Raw genomic sequence first — 15,224 nt, 5'->3', positions numbered from 1 at the left:
AAAGTGAAAAATGTTCAAAATGACAGCCAAACTGGTGCTGCTCTCTAGTTATCAGGTTTTTAAAAAAAATTAAAATAGAGTTGATTAGCTTTTCTTGTAATGTAAACATGAGAAGGAAATTCAAAATAAAACTGCAATCAGTGCTTGAGTCTCCAAGCTCGGATCTCCATATACAATGTTTTTTTGAGGTGGCAGACTGTAACATTTTATCTACTATTAGTTATCATTTGTGTCTCTACCCTTCAACAATGGTGGAACCTGCAGCGCTCAATGTAACGTGAGGTTTTCTGGGGCGAATGTTTCCTTGACTGAGAACTACCCCCTGTGGGAATGCCACGGGCCACCAGGGTGAGTGACTGCGATGATGCCATTCACAGGGCACCGCAGAGGCCCAGCGCCCTGTCTTGCTGTGTCCTGACAGCAGCAAGGCCAGAACCACAGGTGCTGCGTGTCTCAGCCTCCCAGCCCAGCCGACTGCAGTTACCCATGCATCCCTATCACAGGCTCCATCTTTTGTCCCTGAGCTGCATTTATTCACGATTGATTTGTTTCCCGTGTTTCCACGCAACAAACATCCAAATGTCTGCAGGCGGAGAAAGGCACTGGGGGGCAAGGTGGCCCGGGCCTCCCCTGTGAGTGACTTCATTCTCCCCCAAAGCAGGACCATTTGGCGTTTGTGACATCCTGCCAGCCACTTGAAATACTGACACTGTTACATCAATGCTTCATCACTGCCTCCTGGGCTCGGGGCCCCGGGTGGGGCTGTGGCAGAGGCAGCAAGAACTGCCCCCTTCCCTGGAGGAGGGTGACTGGCTCCAAGGTCCCCAGGAACCTGGGAAACGGGAGCAGACACGTCCCACGTACCCAGTTCAGCAGCTCGAGCTTCCGGGGGTCAGTTTCTTCCTCCACCTCCTCTTTCACCTTCCCTTTCTTCTTGCCTTTTCCTTTTCCTCTGCCCCCCTTGGTGGTCGCTGTGGGTGGCTTCTTCTCCTTCTCCATGGCCTTGCTATCCGTTGGGGGGGCCAGGCTTCCCAGGGGCTGCAGTCCACAGCAGGCAGAGTTGGGAAAGGGATTAAAGCCAACCCATGTCCCAGGACAAGTGCACAGACCGCCCCTCCCCTCTACATGCACACGCTTGCACACACATGCACATACATAGGTACACATGCACCCACATACAGGTGCACATGCACACACAGGTGCACACACAGATACACATGCACACACACTTGTGCAAACATGAGCACCCACGCACAGACATGCACGCAGGCACACATACTTGTGACTACACACACGCACACATACTCAGCTGTTGCAGGTCTGGCTGCCTGATGGAGAAGCTCCTGATTTCGTGACCGTCTGTTACTTATATGCTTGATGAAGTGCACTCATGTACTTAAAGTGGCTGAAGTTTTGACTGAGCATGTTTTTGCCCGAAGGAAAGGGTGCTGAGAGGTAAGTTTAAAGGCGCCAAAGAGAAGTGTCTGTGACAGCTGATGAAGACCAGAGAAGACAATTGTGAAGGGGTCAGGGCTTCCCTGGTGGTGCAGTGGTTAAGAACCCACCTGCCAATGCAGGGGACACAGGTTTGAGCCCTGGTCCAGGAAGATCCCACATGCCACGGAGCGACTAAGCCTGTGTGCCACACCTACTGAGCCTGCGCTCTAGAACCTGTGAGCCACAACTACTGAGCCTGGGTGCCACAACTACTGAAGCCCGTGCGCCTAGAGCCCGTGCTCTGCATCAAAGAGAAGCCACCGCAATGAGAAGCCCGCACACCACAACGAAGAGTAGCCCCCACTCGCCGCAACGAGAGAAAGCCCATGGGCAGCACTGAAAACCCAACACAGCCAAAAATAAATATATTAAATAAATAAATTTTTTAAAAAAAAGAATTCTAGAAAGACTACAGAGTCATAGGCACATAGTTGATGGAGAACTTCAACTATTAAAGGAAGACCTGAGAGACCGTATACTTGACTGTGCGGGAGACAAAGAAGGACTTTTGGTTCCAGGTTGTGGTCTTGATCTCGTGTTTCCTGCTTTCCCTCTCTTCCCATGGAAATGATAGCAGGAAACACAGGACTATGGAAAAGAAAATTCATTTCAGGGAGAAGAGGCAGACCAGAGCCATTAAGATGTTTCTGGAAATGCTGTTGGGTAGTTAAAGCTGTGGTGAGGCAGCTGAAGCCCAGGATGAGTAATGTGGGGGTAATAGTGGAGGTGGGACCAGATTTCCAAAGAGGGAGAGTAAATGGTGGGTAGAAAGCATGGTGATTAGTAAAGGACTGTCTACAGAGCAGGAGACCACCCATCCCCTCTCGTACGTCATGCCCCCTCCCCAGTGGGTAGGTGCAGAGCAACTCTACTCCTGGGCTTCACCCCAGGCAGAACCCGGAAGAATGTCTGCTGAAGAATTGGGCGGGTCCTTGCACTGTTGGTGGGAATGTAAATTGATACAGCCAATTTGGAGAACAGCATGGAGGTTCCTTAAAAAAACAAAAATAGAACTACCATATGACCCAGCAATCCCACTACTGGGCATATACCCTGAGAAAACCATAATTCAAAAAGAGTCATGTGCCACAATGTTCACTGCAGCTCTATTTACAATAGCCAGGACATGGAAGCAACTTAAGTGTCCATCGACAGATGAATGGGTAAAGAAGATGTGGCACATATATACAAATGGAATATTACTCAGCCATAAAAAGAAACAAAATTGAGTTATTTGTAGTGAAGTGGATGGACCTAGAGTCTGTCATACAGAGTGAAGTAAGCCAGAAAGAGAAAAACAAATACCATATGCTAACACATATATATGGAATCTAAAAAAAAAAAAAAAGATTATGAAGAACCTAGGGACAAGACAGGAATAAAGATGCAGATGTAGAGAATGGACTTGAGGACATGGGGAGGGGGAAGGGTAAGCTGGGACAAAGTGAGAGTGGCATTGACATATATACACTACCAAATATAAAACAGATTGCTAGTGGGAAGCAGCTGCATAGCACAGAGAGATTAGCTCGGTGTTTTGTGACCACTTAGAGAGGTGGGATAGGGAGGGTGAGAGGGAGACACAAGAGGGAGGCAATATGGGGATAAATGTATATGTATAGCTGATTCACTTTGTTATAAAGCAGAAACTAACACACCATTGTAAAGCAATTATACTCCAATAAAGATGTTAAAAAAAAAAAAGGGAGGGTCTGCATAGGGAGGTCCAGCGCCGCACCAGCCTGCTCCAATCTGCAGAGAACAAAGAAAAGCTGTTCAGTAGACAACCCCCTCCTAAATGGGGAACTCTTGGTCAGTCCTCCCAGGGAGGAGAAAAACCTATTTGTAAAATAGGCTCCTTCTACTAATTATTCTGTCCCATCCCTCACTCTGAAATGGGGATAGGCAAGCAAGGATCTGCAACAGAAAAGGACAAAATGAACAATGGTAACAGCTGACCAGGGAGAAAATAGAGATAATTCAGGGAACAGGAGAAGACTTAAAAAAAGTACAGTTTGTATCCTCAGATATTGCATTCATGAGATGAAAACAGGCTGACATGAAAATGGAACCATCAGAAAACAAGAAAGCTTTCTCAGACATCAAAAATAGGATTGCCTGGGCTTCCCTGGTGGCACAGTGGTTGAGAGTCCACCTGCCGATGCAGGGGACACGGGTTCGTGCCCCGGTCCAGGAAGATCCCACATGCCGCGGAGCGGCTGGGCCCGTGAGCCATGGCCGCTGAGCCTGTGCGTCCGGAGCCTGTGCTCCGCAAGGGGAGAGGCCACAACAGTGAGAGGCCCGCGTACCGCAAAAAAAAAAAAAAAAAAAAAAAATAGGATTGCCTACATTTAAAAAAATAGCACAAAAAAATGCTAAGGAAAAAGTTGCGATTTCCAAAAACCTACAGCAAAATGATAGAGAGACAGAAATGATAAAATGGAGGATCAGCCCAAGGGGACCAACATTTGCTTAACTTATAGGAATTCCAGAGGAAGAGAAAGAGAGAAAATGAAGGCTGAAATGCTCAAAGAAGCGGTAGAAGAAAATTTCACAGAGCTGGGGAAAGACTTGGGTCTTTATCATAAAGGGGCCTCTGACAGCCAAGCAGAATGAATGGCACATGAGTGGCCATATGAGTCCTTGAGTTTGCTGTCTCTGTACATTTCATTCTCATTTGTTTGAAATAGAACACATGTCCTTGTGAAATTTCTAAACACTGAAGATAAAGAGCAGACCTCAAACTACATCTGAGAAAAGACAGTGGTTCATCTTAATTGGAGGAGGATCACATGGCAACCATGAGCCTGGTGTGTGGCAGAGTGTTTTCAGACGTGTAAAGACAGAGAATGGTTATCTTCCCACACATGTTCATGAAAAAAATTACTTGAAGATCTACTGCAGCGAAATGAAAAAGAAATCTGAGAGAGAGGAAGACGTGGAATGTGGGAAGAAATGAGCCTGTCTGACAACACACTGCAGGGGTGTCTGATGTGGTCAGCTGCACAGCAAACTTTGAGAGCATCCAGAGAAACACGAGGCTTTGAAAGATTCTACAAGAAGAAAGGGAATTGCACTCAGTGGACAGTAATAATTAAAAGAATAGATCGTCTTAATGATGTGAGGCATATGCTATGAAGAAAAAAGAGAATCAATTTGGAAATGCAAGGGAAAGCAAACATCTAGCTATTCAAATAAGTCATGGTCCAAATATGAAGGAAACTCAAAGGTCCCATAATTTTAAACAATGGATGGACTGTAGAAACCTTGATGCTTGAGGTATTTTCCTTTGTGTGGCCCAGGTGATTGACCCAGGGCTACCTTTCTTTCTCTTTGAGTTCAGCCATAATGTTAGGTTCAGCAGTGAACAATCTGTACAGAATCACAGTAAAGTCTTCTGTTTTCTCCATTTTTAGAATCAACATAAAGACCTAGTATGCGGGGTGGGGGTGGGTGAAGTGGATGAAGATGGTGAAAAGATACAAACATTCAGTTATACAATAAATGTCTTGGGATGCAATGTACAGCATGGTGACTACAGCTAATAATACTGTATTGTGTATTTGAAAGGTGCTAAGAGAGTAGATCTTAAAAGTTCTTATTACAAGAGAAAACACTGTAACTGTGTGTGGTGATGGATGTTCACTAGACTTATTGTAGTGATCATTTCATAATTTATACAAATATCGAATCTTTACTTTGTACACCTGAAACTAATACATCATACGTCAATTATATCTCAATTAAAAAATATAAACAGTGAGGACCTACTGTATAGCACAGGGAACGAGATTCAATATCTTATAATAAGCTTTAATGGATAAGAATCTGAAAAAGATTATATACATAATAACTGAATTATATATGTGCTGTACATCTGAAACTAACACAACATTGTAAATCAACTATACTTCAATTTTTTAAAAAAGAAAAAATATGCATGTCTTAAATGAGAATTATATTAGAAATTTATTTGAAGCTTGTCCCTCCTTCATTGAGGTTAAAATATATCTGATCATAAATAAATAAATACCATAATGAGATACTACTACATATCACTAGAATAGTTAAAATTAAAAAAAAATCTGTCAATACCAAATATTGGCAAGGACATAGAGAAACTCTCCTTACGCTGCTGGTGGGAATGTAAAATGCTACAGCTGCCTTGGAAAACAGACACGCAGTTTCTTAAGAAGGTAAACATACATTTTCCATCTACCTGGCAAATCCATTCCTAGCTATCGACTGAAGAGAAATGGAAACATACGTCCACATAAGACCTGCACATAAATGTACACAGCAACATAATTCATTGTTCTCAGTCAAGAACTGGAAGCAAATACCCACTTAAAAAATAAAAATAAAAATCCAGGTAAAAAAATAAAAATAAAAAGGACCACTATGAAAATGTGATGATTAAAGAGTGAGACATAAACAGACCTGAGTGAGGATTACAGAACGACATGTAAACATCAACCATCTCCATCATGTAGAAGATGAGGTTGACCCAAGTAGGAACATTGACGGTGCAGGGAAAGGAAGGTGATGTGTAGAGCCACTAATTTCCTCATTTTACAACGTGGGAGCCTAACGCTGATGAAGCAAGTTGACGTTTCAAAGCTATCATGATAACCAATAAGAGAATTAAACATACAGGCATCAAACGCAGGAGGGGCAAAGCAGGCAGGGCAAGCGAGCTACTGCCTTCTCTTTCCAAGTGGAGAATTGAAAGACACATCTACACGTGATTAATCGAGAAAGTGATAAAACGTGTTATGTCAACGAACAGAGGCCACCGTCAGGAAAACAGAACACGGGGACAGTTGAGTGCCTTTGGGAGGTGGGGTGTGAGGGCTCTGTTTTTCATGGTACACTCTGCTCTGTTATTTGCTTTTCAAACCGTATTTATGCGTCCACTGGATAATAGAAAGCAAAAAACACTAAGCAACATGAAAAAGGAGGTTGGAGAATATTTAATGCCAACATAAGAGTGAAAAAATGAAATTATAAAACATACATGGTATTGCTGAATTTTTCTATGGGGGGGCAGTCATGAGTGATTGTTTCTTTCATCTTGCCTGTCTGTATTTTCTATGCTTTCTGGAAATTACTTATTGCTTTTGTAACAAGAAGACGGACGAAGGCCGTTGCTTCAGGCCAGGTAGGGCCTGCGTGTGTGGCCCGTTCCCTGGGTCAGGTCCTTTCTGTAATCTTGAAAGCCTGGCCCTCTCTGTGTGGCTGATTCAGGACCTCGTCCTCAGAAAGCTGCCGCTCGAAAAGAAAAAAAAGCAAACAAAAGCCGGGATCCCTCTTACTGAGTAGCTGGTCTTGGGAGCTCATGACAGAGCCCTTTTTTGCAATCCTTTCTGGAATCTCTTAGATTCTCTGCCACAGCAAGCTCCCTCATAACCATTCATGGAGCAATTCACTTTGCTCTCAAGTCCTTTACCAAGAGTGTTAAAACCAGGAGATTCAAAAGGAATTAAAATATTTAAGGTGTTGTGCTATTCTTCTTAATTTGCGTAGTTCAGTAAACAACAGGCACAAACCACACCCCCCAACCCTGTATCTTATTCCTTTAATACACTCATCTGATTCCTTAAATTCTTCACGCTAATTAAATAAAGGGTGAGTGTGAAAAATGAAATGCCTTTTGCAGGGATATACCAGGCCGGTTTTGAGAAATATGGTTTTTAAAGTCCAACATGAACCCTCTAGATATTCCAAACTCCTTTTGAAGCAGCAGAGCCTGTTTTGCAAACAAAAATTTACCGAGTCCCAATCTACAAAACCCATCCAAGAAGCCGCTTTTTTAAAAAAATTAATTTTTAAAAATTGAAGTATAGTTGACTTACAATGTTAATTTCTGCTATACAGTTATAAACATATATATACACACTCTTTTTCATATTCTCTTCCATTATGGTTTACCCCAGGATATTGAATATAGTTCCCCTTGCTATACAGTAGGACCTTGTTGTCCATCCATTCTATATATAATAGTTTGCATCTGCTAATCCCAACCTCCCAATCCATCCCTCCCCACATCCCTCCCCCTTGGCAACCACAAGTCTGTAAAGAAGCTGCTTTGATTGAAGGAGTGGGAGGCTCAAAGCTGCTCATCACCTCACACACACCACACCACACCCACGTACAACCACACACACACACAGATCCCACGGACATACACCACATGCACGGTAAACCACAGCACAATCACACACCACACATCCACACACACATTTAACAACCTACACACATGCTACACACAGATACACACACACAATACACCACATCACACACACACACACACCACATCCCAAAGACTATACACAAAGGTCACACTCACAGAGTCCCCTAGGCCTCCGGGGTTTCATGGAACATAATTTGAAAAATTAATGCTTTCAATGCAATCATTGTATTTCATTTTAATGAGCTATTTTCTTTCTTCTTTTTCTTTAAAAGGGTAAAAACCCATGTTCACCAGCAATGATAAAATATTTAGTGCTCTTTCTTCAAGAGCACTGGTTTGAATCTGAAGTTAGTGCTAGGAGCTCTTCTTGCTGGTTCTTTGAAATGAAACAGCAACATTTCCTAATAATCCTAAAGATTAGACATCGGGTCATCAGAAAGCCCAGATAACTTCCTGAGATCCACGACACAAGGGAGAACATATTAATGCATCCCCTGTACAAAGTCATGACAAATGGTATGAATTGAAAAACACTCAGTTTCACCGGCCAGCGGGGCCCAAAGACGAAGATCTGGCTCCGAGCTATGTCCACGCGGTTCCAAGCCAGCGCCAGGCTCAGCTGGTCCCGAGCCGATGCGTTTGTGCCTGGAAGGCAAGAGATGGGGCACTACTCACTCCATGCCTGGGTCGCCTGGGGGTGACAGGGGCTGGGTGGGGAACACAGGCTTCCCCAGGCTGGTTCAGCATCAGCCTGGAAATAAGCACGGCTGCCTTTTCTCTGGCCCCTGAGGGATCACTCAGGCCCCAAAGCCGAGGACCAGCTCAGCACTACCAAGCAGCCAGCCTGATGGTGACCCCCGCCCCTTTCCTCCAGCCCCCTCCCCTTCCCAGTGGAGCAGAGAGGTGGCCCCATGAGCAGCCAGGTGGCAGCTGTCATTAGGAGTGGGCCAGGGAAACTGGACAGAGCACTGCGAGAGGCAGGGATCGCAAATGAAAAATAATTTCACGCTTACCCTCTGTGAGTTCAAACCTGTAATGAGCTAGTTACAGACGGAAACTGGTTCTTGACTTCAGCCCATCATGGTCCATTGGCCCGCCAAGAAAAGTCCCCCTCCCAAGAAACCCATTTCGAGCCCGATCGTTTTACCACGGCTTTATCCTGAGATAATTTCTAGGCAGCCTGGCGGGCTCGGGGTTCCATCCCCAGCAGACACAGTTCCCGGCGGGAGGAGGGGGGAGGGGTTTCCCAGCCACAAGCAGAGCTCCGGGGAGGCCAGCACGAAAGGACAGGAGTGGCTGTTTCCTGAGAGCTCACCTTTCAGCAGGGCAGTTAAAATTGCCATTTCGATGTCTTGCTGACCCTCGGAACCCATTCTAAACACAGTGACCTGAAAACAGATTAATCGTGAAAAGACTGAGTAAAGCAAAGTGGAAAACAAGAGGGAGAATTGGGGAGTTGCTTAAAAAGGACCACAAACAAGATGTGGCATGACAGATGAATGGATAAAGAAGATGTGGCACATGTATACAATGGAATATCACTCAGCCATAAAAAGAAATGAAATTGAGTTATTTGTAGTGAGGTGGATGGACCGAGAGTCTGTCATACAGAGCGAAGTAAGTCAGAAAGAGAAAAACAAATACCATATGCTAACACATATATATGGAATCTAAAAAATAATGGTTCTGATGAACCTAGAGGCAGGACAGGAATAAAGACACAGACGTAGAGAATGGACTTGAGAACATGGGGAGGGGCAAGGATTAGCTGGGACGAAGTGAGGCAGGAGCATGGACATATATACACTACCAAATGTAAAATAGATAGCTAGTGGGAAGCAGCCGCATAGCACAGGGAGATCAGCTCAGTGCTTTGTGATCACCGAGAGGGGTGGGATAGGGAAGGTGGGAGGGAGACGCAAGAGGGAGGGGATATGGGGATATATGTATACATATAGCTGATTCACTTTGTTATACAGCAGAAACTAACACAACATTAAAGCAATTATACTCCAATAAAGATGTTAAAATAAATGAATGACTAAATAAATAAAAAGGACCACAGAGTCTGACGCTAATGCAGCAATCCCGAGAGCGACATGATTTTGCACCAGGAGCTTCTGATTCAGAAAGAACAGCATTGCTCGTCCTGATTTTGAATCCTTGCCTGGATCTTATTTTATTCTTTACCTCATCTGGAGCTGAGGGAGCTCATGCAGGATGTACATGTCAATATCTAAATGGCTCTTGAAGATGACAAAGTCATCTCTACTCAGATTTGATATATCTGTAGGAAACTTATAGATTTAGAATTTCGAAGAGGCTGTCTTCTGTGCGACAAGAGTGCCTCTTCCTTATAAGCGTAATTAAGGAGGCAAAGAGTGGGAGAAAATGAGTGTATTTGGTAGAATTTTGTAAGTACACCTGAAAGCATGGTATATGTCACTCCTTGATGCTTTGAATCTGATTGATATCATGAGCCTCAGAATTGTGGGATGTGGCCTGAAGTGCCCTGACATTTACAAGATCTGAAGCACCCGTGTCCCTCTTCCGAAGAGAATCTGCCTATGCTTAGCCTGCTTCCCGCACATGGACAGAACCACCAGTTGGGTCAGGATCTGTAAAATGCCTCTTGGAAAAGGGTGAATGGAAATAGGAACTACTCCATCCTGCACACATGGGCAGAATTAGAAGGGAAACATAATTCTCTCTGTGGAGCACTTGGGAAGTCAACTCAAGACACTTACAAGTTCTTTCTTTTTCATGCACTCCATGATCATCGCAAAGAGCTGATGCGATTGTGTCTTGTTGTAATTAAATGTTTTCTGAATGGTAACTAGAAGCTGGTCTCTGAGGGAGTCATTGATTATCCTGTTCGAAGGAAACGGGAAAGAGAAGAAAACAACACAGGTGAAATCTGTACATGAATAAATCAGACATCTCTATGCCCGTCTGGTACCTTTGATTTGAAACTTTATCATTGGAGGATATCCCAGGATAGCAGACCCAAAAGGACTATAGTCAAAAACTGTGTTCACACTTGTCCTAAATTCCAGGCTTGTTGAAAAACTTACAAGGGAAAATGCAGTTGGGAGAGAGCATTTTCCCTCCTGAGAAAGAATCCGTAAGAAACACCATGCTCCTCAGAGCTCCCTCACTTGCTGACCTTGGGAAGTGGGAGAGGAGGGCTAGTAAATCTTCCTTCTTTTACATTTTTGGAACAGCTAAATGGATCACGATTTCCTCTGGGCCTAACAAGAAGGCATTCAAAACCCCACCTTTTGTAACATATCAGAAATCTTACCCTCCTTCTTCAGAGTACTTGTGTGCAAAAGACAGGATGTCCGAGGCCCGGCCACTGCCGTCGCAGACCACCACGGGGACCGGAGGCTCTTCTCGGAGATACTCCAGGACCATGGAAACCACGTTCGGGCCCCCTTCCGCCACGAGGCCCACGACGGGCACACCCTGCCCCAGTCCTGCAACACACACCACATCTACCTTCAGACCACGGTCACGGCCCCATCCAAGTGTTACCGACCAGGGTTCTTGGCCTTCCCCAATCAATAGAAATTGACCAGAAGCCAGACAAGAAATTCAGGCAAGGCGTTATTGGGGCGCCTGCTGCAGCAGCGGGAAGTGGGAACAAACAACAGGCTCCCTTGCTCCCCGAGGGGGGGGCAAGCTTGTTCCTTATATGGGGTGAGGGTAGGGGCGTGTCCATGGGTCAGGCTGGAGGGGTGGCTTAGGTGTGTTGTGTGCAGGGGGCATGCGCAATACCCTGCTTTTGCTCGGGACACCCTGTTTTTGCTCCAGGCTCTTCAAAAGTAGCTGTGGGATTTTTTGGTCTCTTTGTATCTTTTAGGTCCAGAATTTGCCCCAACTGCCCGCATGAAAGCAGTTATTTTCAGTCCCATACAGTTTCTTAGTATTTTGTTGCTCCTGGAGAGGTGTGTCCATGTGCAAGCATTGCAGCACTGCAGCAAAGGGTCCCAGGTCCCAGCAAAGAGTCCCAGGTCCCAGCCTGTCTCAAGAGCACTCACTCTAATTCCTGAAACATGGTGAAGAGGAAAACCTTTAGGCCTGGAAGTATGCTTATATGGAGTTAGTGTTCACCAGGAGACTTGAAGGAACTCAGGATGTGATGACTGTTTACATTCTTTTATTCAAACCCCATATTATAGCCTTACTGGAAGAAGCAGAGCCTTTAAATTACAAACGTTCCAAAACATGTGGTTCAACTCCATGTATCACTCAACTGGCTTACGGACTACTTCAAGGTGAGATGTGAGAAACACGGGAGGCTCTTCTTGCTAAAAGAATACCTCCCTGCTGCCTTGCCCCAGGTGAAGTTCCCACCCTGGATGGCTGTCCCTTCAAGAATGACACAGCGAAAGGTGTCTGGACCAGCGATAGGAGAACTCCGTTCAATGCCTGGCCTCACACGTATTAGCCTTATGACATGGGGCCAATCACCAGGCCACCCTGAAGAGCAGGGAACCATCCGTAAAAGGTGAATCACCACAGGGCCTCCTCTACCTCCTAAAAGAGCAATAGATATAAAGTATAAGAAACTGTTCAGCTATCAAGGTCCTTGTCAACCTCAAGTGGTGTGTAAATATGCAGTGTCATAGTAGGTGTTGATTCAGCCTCCAGGGGCTGGAATAGGCAGTGAGTTATCCAGGAGGGCAAATCTGTAGACCATCATTAGCCCACCAGTTAATACCTTGTACCCAGAGTCCTCCCTCTGTCTCTATGAGATGATAGGACTCTTTGGGAACACGGTAGGACAAGCTGACTTTTGGTGGCAGAACCCGAAGGGAGGGCTCTGGGAAGCAGGAGGTGGCAAGAGCATCCCAAGAACCCAGGATTCCAGGGCAGGGGGAGATAGTGGGAGTGAAGGAGCAGCAGAGGCTGTTGCAGCCAACATAGAAATAAGACTTTTCTGATAGAAAAGGAAAACAAAGAAACAATGAACAGACTGGGGAAACAGCATAAACAGGCCTGAAAGAGTTAAGTGATCTTGGTTATTTTTTTAGCTGTTACTACTAACAAACACTTGTAGCTAGACTTATCCTTCATAAAAATAATTACTCTCTGACTCCATGTGAATTGCACTCTGCACTTGGCATTTCTTCTCCCCCTACACTCCCTTGTAGCACTGTTCATTTCAGGACGAAGATCATGGGCCAATAACTTCAGGGACACCAGGCCTGGTTGCTGAGCTGCCTGACAACCGCTTTGGCTATAAATTTGCAGAAGAAAAGAAATGCAAGACCTTCATTACTTTGAGCCTTATCACCTACCCCGGACCACAAGCCCTGGGCTATAAAACCTCTCCCTATTCCCCAGGAAGGGGGCACAGTTCTTGAGGCACTAGCCTGCTGTGTTTCCTCTTTGCCTGGCAAAGAATAAAGCTACTCTTTCAATTCTCCTCCAAAACTCTCTTTCCATATCTCATTTCGGCATTGGTGTACAGAGAGCCAATATTTTGGCATCAAGACAAATTTACCTATTTCACAATTTTACCCCAAACTGGCTAAAACAGATTATATTCTGAGCATGTTTCACCAGGTGTCCGTTAGTTGTGATGGGAGTTATTTGATCAACATTAATAGATGGTGAATAGGAGATGTGTCCTTGGTCTCACAATTCTGAAGGCCTTTGGATAAAATCTGCCAGCACAGTTAGGAGAAGGTCTAAGAACTTCAAGTGGGGAAATTCAGAGTTTCTGGTTTGCTTCCACGATGCATTTCTACAGTCAGGAGCTCTTAAATATTCTGAACAACTCTGCCATCTCCTACCAGAATAATCTCAGTTAGGTCCATTTCAGCAGCTATGCGTTGACGGTCTGCTTTGTGCCAGGCAGGCGCCTGGCCAAGAGATGCTGGAGAAATAGACCAAGATGACATGGACCCTGCCCTTGAGATTTCCAACCCCAGCAAGGCTTGACATTTGAGACCTTCGGGACTCCAGTGGCCAAATCACCTTCTTTTCTAGAAACAGAGGAGAACTGGTTCTTCGTGGTTTAGGCTGGACCCCTGAAACTCCGTGCCGTGGGAGGTGACAACTGAGCACCCCTTTGCTGTCCCTGCCCCACTCAGAACCCTAGGCAAAGGATGACAAAGGGAAGCCCACAGGTCACACGGCCAGGGGAGGCTGGTCGGTGTGAACGCGCACACGGCCAAGACAGCGAAAATGTGCGAACCATCAGCCAGGGAGCTGATACCCAGAAACCCACCACTTGTCATGGCAGACCGTCATTCTAACCACGTGGCAGTCTCACAGACCCTTTAATTATGCTTTAAAATGACCATTTCCCAGGCCTAGACTGTCTTTCGCAATCTTACCAGTGATGGTTACAACAAAATACTCTTTAAGATCATTCAGCAATTGCTTGACAGTAAGAATCACTGAGTTATGAACTCAGTGCCCCAAGAGGTGACACCAGCTATTTTAATTCTAACCAGTTGTTATGATCGTTTCATCTGACTGAGGTCCATTCCTTTCTCTCTAGCTTGACCTCAGCATCCTCCTGGACCAGCATGGGGGGGAGGGGGGGCGCCCTATTGGGAGCAGCCGGCTCCTGCAGGCCTCTCCAGAGGCCTCCCCACCTGGCCCATCTCTGGTGAGAGACCCAGAGCTACTGAGATATTTAATTTAATGAACTCAGAGCATGTAGTTGATAGAAGGAATCATACCAATCCTTTGAGTGACAAATGTGTTTCCTGTTCAGACATTTAAAAAGTTTGGGATTAGCAGAGGCAAACCATAATCAATAGGATGGATAAACAACAAGGTCCTACAGTATAGCACAGGGAACTATATTCGATATCCTGGAATAAAACATAATGGAAAGAATGTGAAAAAGAATATATATATGTATAACTCAGCCACTTTGCTGTACAGAAGAAATTAACACAGCATTCATTATAAATCAGCTATACTCCAATAAAATTTAAAAAACTAACTAAAATCATTATAAGGAATGAAAACCACTGGCAACGTGGCGGGAGATGCCACCACCGTGAAAACGGCTGTGGGGCTGTTTCTCGGGTCCACTCTCCTCGTGAACTTGAGACAAAGCATCACAGCCCAGCCCAGTGACTTGGTAGGTGGCTAAGGGAAAGGGTCTTGCTAAGTCATCTGCTGATGGTCACAGAAGAGTCCAGGCGAAGGCTCTAAATACCCTCGGGTGCTCTCTCTTCCAGCCTGGTTTTCAGGGCGGCAGCAGCAGCCCAGTGGCCGTGGCCAGAACTTACTTGTGTTGATCTTCTGCAGAGAGATGTGCTTCTCCAGCTGCCTTCTCAGCATCACCTCGGCACCATACTTGCCCAGGGTGCCATTGTCAGCCAGGATGAAGTGCGTGTGCGAGTTGTTGAGCACAGACAGCTTACTCAGGGGGTTGGACATGGTCTGGTACACCCGTGTCACCTGACGAAATACACAGCACAAGTCAGAGCTGCAAAACTTGGACAGTAAGACAGGGGAAGCAAGAATATATGGATGTGGAGCGACAGCTTCACCTAATTGT

The 15,224-nt window shown here is 45.3% G+C and overlaps 1 protein-coding gene across 1 annotated transcript in view; it reads right to left on the bottom strand.

Moving 5' to 3' along the window:
- Positions 1 to 15,224, bottom strand: part of TRPM1 (transient receptor potential cation channel subfamily M member 1) — a gene marked incomplete at both ends in the record, with an annotated part of 81,828 nt that overhangs the window by 53,033 nt on the left and 13,571 nt on the right. Inside the window, 6 exons of the mRNA XM_082838656.1 lie at positions 865 to 1,038; positions 8,235 to 8,335; positions 9,006 to 9,078; positions 10,438 to 10,561; positions 10,995 to 11,169; positions 14,953 to 15,124. Coding sequence (XP_082694782.1) covers positions 865 to 1,038; positions 8,235 to 8,335; positions 9,006 to 9,078; positions 10,438 to 10,561; positions 10,995 to 11,169; positions 14,953 to 15,124 — 819 coding nt within the window. The remainder of the gene's footprint in view (positions 1 to 864; positions 1,039 to 8,234; positions 8,336 to 9,005; positions 9,079 to 10,437; positions 10,562 to 10,994; positions 11,170 to 14,952; positions 15,125 to 15,224) is intronic.

This window comes from Leucopleurus acutus (assembly GCF_964270905.1).
Source record: "Leucopleurus acutus genome assembly, chromosome: 1".
Taxonomy (NCBI): domain Eukaryota; kingdom Metazoa; phylum Chordata; class Mammalia; order Artiodactyla; family Delphinidae; genus Leucopleurus; species Leucopleurus acutus.
The sequence above is the reverse complement of the archived record's forward strand: the minus strand, read 5'-3'. Positions and strand labels throughout refer to the sequence as shown.